General features: G+C 50.3%; 1 protein-coding gene across 4 annotated transcripts in view; it reads left to right on the top strand.

Annotated features, from left to right (window-relative positions):
* The first annotated feature begins 1,569 nt into the window (after positions 1-1,569).
* Positions 1,570-6,000, top strand: part of MACROD2 (mono-ADP ribosylhydrolase 2) — an 851,816-nt gene continuing 847,385 nt past the window's right edge. For 3 of the 4 annotated variants that reach the window (XM_054514164.1, XM_036379361.2, XM_036379360.2), the window contains exons 1-2: positions 1,570-1,782; positions 5,685-5,801. In XM_054514164.1, the coding sequence (XP_054370139.1) occupies positions 1,737-1,782; positions 5,685-5,801 (163 nt within the window). In that variant the 5' untranslated portion in view covers positions 1,570-1,736. The remainder of the gene's footprint in view (positions 1,783-5,684; positions 5,802-6,000) is intronic. The other variant, XM_036379362.2, reaches the window with a different exon arrangement.

Raw genomic sequence — 6,000 nt, 5'->3', positions numbered from 1 at the left:
TTCACCTTTCTTTGAAGCACAAGAGGGTATCAAAAGAGAAAAGCCAGTCCTTGACCAGGGGCTGCACACAAGACATTCTTGGTATGAATTACCTGGAATTCCATTTTCCATATGAATGGATGTAGGCCCTGTGTTTGACTTCAATTGGACATCTCTGTACCCCTGTGAACTGTTCTGAACAGGTGAAGCTGTGTCAGATAATAAGCACAGTGAGGCTGTGATGTGTCCTTTGTCACACAGCCCCTCATCACTCCTGCTCTAGATCAAGCACCTGCTGCGCTCCAGGGCTAAATCCATTCATTGCATAGGGAAGGGACTTTCCCTCCATGGGGGCACAAGTGAAGCTAAGAGTGTCTCTAAGTTGTAGGGAAGCTTATTTATTTGTTTATTTAGTTCATGGAAGTTGGTGTGAAGGAGAAAATTACTCTTGTTACAGAGAAGGCTGAGTGGCACGGGGGCCAAGGTCCCTTCCTAGAGCCTTGATCCAGGTGGCTCTTGGCCTCTGCTGCAGCCACCGTGATTTTCACAGTAGGTGGGACTAAGGGCTGGGGGCGTGGTGGGGGGATCCCAGGAGTCACAGAGTCTCAGAATCAGGCTGGAAACGGCCCTCGAAATCAACGAGTTCAACCTTTGAGTGAACACCAGATCGTCAAATACAGTATGGCACCGAGTGACATGTCCAGTCTTTTCCTAAACACCTCCAGGGGTGGTAACTCCCCCACCTCTCTGGGAAGCCCATTCCAATATCTAATCACAATTTCTGTGAAGAAATTCCTCCCAATGTCCAACCTGAACCTCCCTGGCCCAGCTAAACACTATGGTTACATGGGACCACACGTCCGCAGCTTTCTTTCAGGGAGTTCCAGAGAGTGATAAGGCCGCCTCTGAGCCTCCTTTTCTCCAGGCTGACCACCCCCAGCTCCCTCAGCTGCTCCTCACAGGACTCGTGCTGCAGACCCTACACCCGCTCTCTTGCCCTTCTCCGCACACACCAGCTCAGCCCCGTTCTCGGAACCTCATCCCGGCATCTCCAGCTCCAGCCCTGTTTTTACACCGCCGGGGCCGTTTCCTGCGTCCCGGACGCTCCACGGGCGCCGTGGGCCCGCGGGAGGCGCTGGCGTGCGGGCGAGCCGGGCCAGGCTCGGGCCCGGGCCCCGGCGCTGTCGCCCGGCAACAGCCCCGCCGCCCCGGGCACAGCCCGGTACCGCCGCAACCCGGAAGCAGAGGGGCGGAGGAGGCGGGCGAGGGGCGGCGGCGGGGCGGGACGGCACCGGGGTGTCCGCCCGCTCCCTCCCTCCCTGTCGCCCCGCGGGGGCTCCGAGCGCCAGCGCCGCGCAGAGCACGCAGTGTCGCACCCAAGCACCCGCCACGCCGTGTCCCCGCACCACACACTCCCCCAGATCCTGTCGAGCCGGCGGCACCGCGCTCAGGCTCCTCCTGGTCGGTGCGGGAGGAGGAGGAGGAGGAGGCGGCTGCTGAGCGGCGGCTGCCGGAGCCAACGGGCGGCGGGGAGCGGGGCGGGCGCTGCGGGGGTGTCGGGGTAGAGCGAGGCGTGACCCGGCTGACGGGCACCGTGCGGCGGGCGCGGAGCCGGACTCGGACCCGGCGGGATCAGCGGCACCAGCGGCGGCGCGGGGCGTCGGTATCGCTCGGCTCTGGCTCTGGCGCGGCGTCTCCTCCACCCCCTCGTGAGCCTGGGGAACCTGCAGCTCAAAGCCGCCGCCAGCCACACCACCATGTACTCCGGCAACAAGCGGAAAAAGCTGTGGCGGGAGGAGAAAGGTATTATCGCCCTTGCCGGTGGCCGGGCCCGCTTCTCCCGCCTTTAAGCCCACGTTGAGCTGGGAGGGAGCGAGGGAAGGGAGGGACGTGGTCCCGGTGCCTTCAGAGCCGCCGCCGCCGCACCGGGGGGTGTCCGGCACCGCTTGCCGCCGGCCGCGGCTGAGGGGACGGGGTGGGGAAGGGGGAACTCCGTGTTCTCTGCCTTCGTCCTGGGCTCTCCTGGCCGAACCAGCCTTCATGGCAGCCCGGGCGTGCGGGAATTGGGGACGTTCCCCTCACACCTCGGCGTATCCGTGAGGAGCGGAGCCCCGGGGCGGAGGGAGGGCGGTAAACAAGCCCTCTCCGGAGGGCTGCCCGCCCCCAAGTCACCTTGTGGGAGTGTTTCAGGCCGAAAAGTTGGGCACATGCTCTCGAAACGTGCTTTTTCTGCTTTCAGTGGGTTTGTTTTCTGAGGGGAAGCGTGGTTTATTGGGATCATTGGTGTAATCAGTTTGGATTCTAGCGTCGTTCAGCCGGGGTGAAATGTTTGGGGTATGGGAGTCTCCGAGCACCCCTACGTCCCATCTTTTCAACTATTTATTTATATTCTAAGGACCCCGACCTGTGTATTCTTAGTTTATAAAGCCCCTAAGCCAAACTCCAGAGCATGAAAACTGTGGGCCAAGCATTTGATGCATTGTTTTGTTTGAACTTTGTATTGATCCGAGGAGACCAATGTAAAAATTAAGAAAAAAATTCACGGAGTCTAAGTGCGACGTTTATATCTGTGAGGAGGAAAGCTTCTTGCTTGGTGCGTTCCAAATAATGTAGTAATAGATGAGGAGAGGAAGAAATACCTATGAGAGGGTCATATTTTAAGTTCTCTTTTTTCCATCCATCACTCTGGTGACTCTGTTTCAAGCTAAGAGGGCTGAAGACCGGTTTAGTGAACAGGATTCAAGTGCACGTTTCTAAGGAAAAATTGTTAAAACAGAAATGAACTTATTTTTCTGTAGTGTAGTTGCACCTGTCAAACTCCTCTCAAATGAAGTGAGTCTTTTTCTTTCAAGCCGTCTTACAATCCATGTTCCTGTAGTAAAGGTGAGGCAACAAATTTCTACCTGGCAGAAGTTTCTGTTTTCAGTGAAGAAAGTACAGTTAAATTGTCTCAAGCATTGTTTATGTGTGGCCAATTACAACCGACTTTTCCCTCAATGCTGTATGTTCCAACTTTGAAACATACAAGGGGCAGATGGGGGAAAGTTACTGGTAGGCTCCTAGTGAATGTTATTACTACTCCCACTTGTCTATTGCAGCTCTGTTGCTGTCTGTGTGAATTCATAGCCTGGCAGGTGAACTCCAGTCATTAGTAAGGAGGGTCTGGAAGCTGGACCTGCTGTGGCACACTTTTGGTGTCTCAGCCTGTGATGAGGATGGTGGTCTCCATCAGCATGGGGATGTTACTGAAGGCAAATTAGTGCTGCTGAATGTTTTCCATCCAGGATGCATTTTTGAGTGCTAGCTGGCCACAGCTCCATGTCTTTTTGCCCAGTGAGAACGAAGAGCATTTGCCAGTCTTCTGCTCCAGTAACTGTTCCAGCACCATGCCGATGTTGGCCCCGAGTACTTTGAGTGAGGAGGGCAGAAAAAGCTTCTCTCTTCATTGCTGGCATTGCCCTTCAGTTTTTAGCCCTGTAGGACTGCTCTTATCAAGTACCTCATTTACTAGAGAGGAAAACTACAGAAGCCCAGCTGCTTCCTTGCTTCTTACCCAAATCAAGTCTTGTCAGGTCTGCCTTCACCTTTCACAAGCACCCCTGAATGCCTGCAAAGCTGGCTGTGCTCACTGGCTCTGTTCTTCCTATGAAGCTCTGAGTGCAGTTGCAGTTGCTCTCAGCCTTTTATATTCTGAAGCTCTTCTTAAAATGAAAAAAGCACTGATTTCTAAATTTGAGTTCAAACCCACTGACAATACGCTTGCTTTTCTTAATTACTTTCTTGGTAATTAAGGCTTGGTCCACGTCCTCTCAGGGGAGATCTTACATGAGGACAGCTGAAACGGAGCAGGAGCAGGAGTGGAGGTGATTTCAGAGCCTCAGACACAGGACTGGGCTGCCTGCAAACTTCCCAAGTTTCTGCCACAGGCAGAAAACTGTGCTTGCAGTGAAGGCTGTTGGGAGCATCCTTGGGGAGATTTTTAAGACTCAATTTAAGTTCTTGCTGCTGACTCACAACAGCAAACTTTTGTAAAACCTTCCCAGAGAGAAAAACTTGTGTTTTGAAGGCACAGGAGTGGCTCTGTCACCTCTTCAGCAAAAGGCACCTAGACTGGCTAGATTTGTTTGTCAGTCCCTCAAAACTGACACGCTCTGCCCACCTGAAGGAATTCCAGTGTGCAGGTCACATACTTGGAGTTTCCTATGCCTGGAGCTTGGGATGGGCACCCAGCCATGCAGAATGGTGACCCTCATCAGTCAGTTCTTATGGCAGGTGTAAATATCCCACTGAGGTACCAGGCTGAATAAGGAGAGAGAAATGCTTTTGTCAACTGAAGAAATCGGTAATACTGTCAAAAAATACCAAAATGAACTTATTTTGTTAAGGAAGGCTGTGCTCAAAACTTGCCTTATTAGACTGTGCTGACTGCAGCCTACATAATTAAGAAATTTTATTTTAAAGAAACACAAAAGAACCCCAAACCAGACCCCAGTGATGTTCTTTCTTGGTTTTTTTTTAAAGATTTGATTTGAGAATTGTTTCCATGTTCATCTTTTGCTGCTTCTACTTGGGATGAAAATGTTCTTTTTATGTCTGCCTAGTCCTTTATGTAAAATGCAAATAATGTAGGTCTAGCCTTTCCTCACACCCCTAAAAGTTCTCCAGTCGTTGAAGAGCATCTATTACTAATTAACATATCAAGAAAAACTGTTAGTGTGATTAAAGTAGCACAGTGCTACTGGTAAAAACAGACTGAGACATTTGAGTAGAGTATGGGTGTCGTGATGTTCTCTACTGTTCTTTTTTTTTTTCCCCCTCTTCTTTTGGGAGGGAAAAAGTTCTTCATCTTGTGCTGAGCTTGATGAGGTAGGGAGGGAAAAGGGGATGTGACTGCAAAAATGAGCTGAACTGCTGGGGTTGCTTGCAGTTTTGGGTCATTGGGATGGCTTTTTTTTTTTCTCTGTAAAAGTCCATTTATAGCACGATCTGAAGAAGAGTAAAGTTGGCAGTTGCTGTCATACTTGTGCGATGTTTGAGGCTTTACTTTTCACTAAACATCTGAAAAAAGAGTTGGTGACATTCTCAGTGGAAAACAAGACCAACTGTCCATATGTATTTTAGTGTGGTAACCAGGTGTGTCCTATTAATATTCAAATGAAAATCTCCAAACCTAAACTTGCCTTTTTTACCACCCCAGACACCTAGCGATTGACAAAACATTTTTCTGTAGCTCTGATCTCTTTTGTTATGTATTAGCATTTTTTAAATTTCCCATCATGCTCCCTGCCTTTACTTGGACTTTAGTTCTTTTAGTTCTGGTTTACAAATGCAAAACCTACAGAACAGACTTTCATACCTGAAAGAACTCCCCATAAAACAACAACTCCCTACTAAAGTTGCTGTTCTCTGATACAGGAATTAAAGTGGCAGGAAGAAGCAGCACAGTGGTGATGTGGGGAGGAAGCCTGGACAGCCCAGAGTGTGGGGAAGAGGTTTTAACTTAACTGGGATAGCCAGAAACAGGGGTGTGCAGTGGTACAGATGCACCATGGTCAGCTCCTGTTGTAACTCACTGCATCACTCTTGCTTGGTCCCCTCAAGGGGCATTTCATTCATCAAGGGCAGTGCACTGGTCACTGTGGCTCGTCTGCAACAATGTATGAAAGCTGGCAAAACTATATTTTATTTCTCTTTCCCCTGAACAGAGCGTTTGCTGAAGATGACCTTGGAAGAAAGACGCAAACAGTACTTGGGGGATTATGTGGAGTTAAAAACTATTCCAACGTGGATGGAAGATTTAAAAAGTAAGAGCGAAAGTGATGGTAAGTGAAGTGGGGGAGTCTTAAAATATAGAGCACTCTGTTTTCTCAGTCTGAAGTTACTTCTAGGAAGGACAAGACTTAGAACCTGTGTTGTTTTGAACAGTGATAGCCTAAAATTGGGACGGGGTGAGAAAACCCCAACAAGATTTCATAAAGCCTCACTGCTGTCCCAGAAGTCTGCTGGTATCCCCAGATGGAG

This window comes from Molothrus ater, chromosome 3 (genome assembly GCF_012460135.2).
Source record: "Molothrus ater isolate BHLD 08-10-18 breed brown headed cowbird chromosome 3, BPBGC_Mater_1.1, whole genome shotgun sequence".
Taxonomy (NCBI): Eukaryota; Metazoa; Chordata; class Aves; order Passeriformes; family Icteridae; genus Molothrus; species Molothrus ater.
The sequence above is the reverse complement of the archived record's forward strand: the minus strand, read 5'-3'. Positions and strand labels throughout refer to the sequence as shown.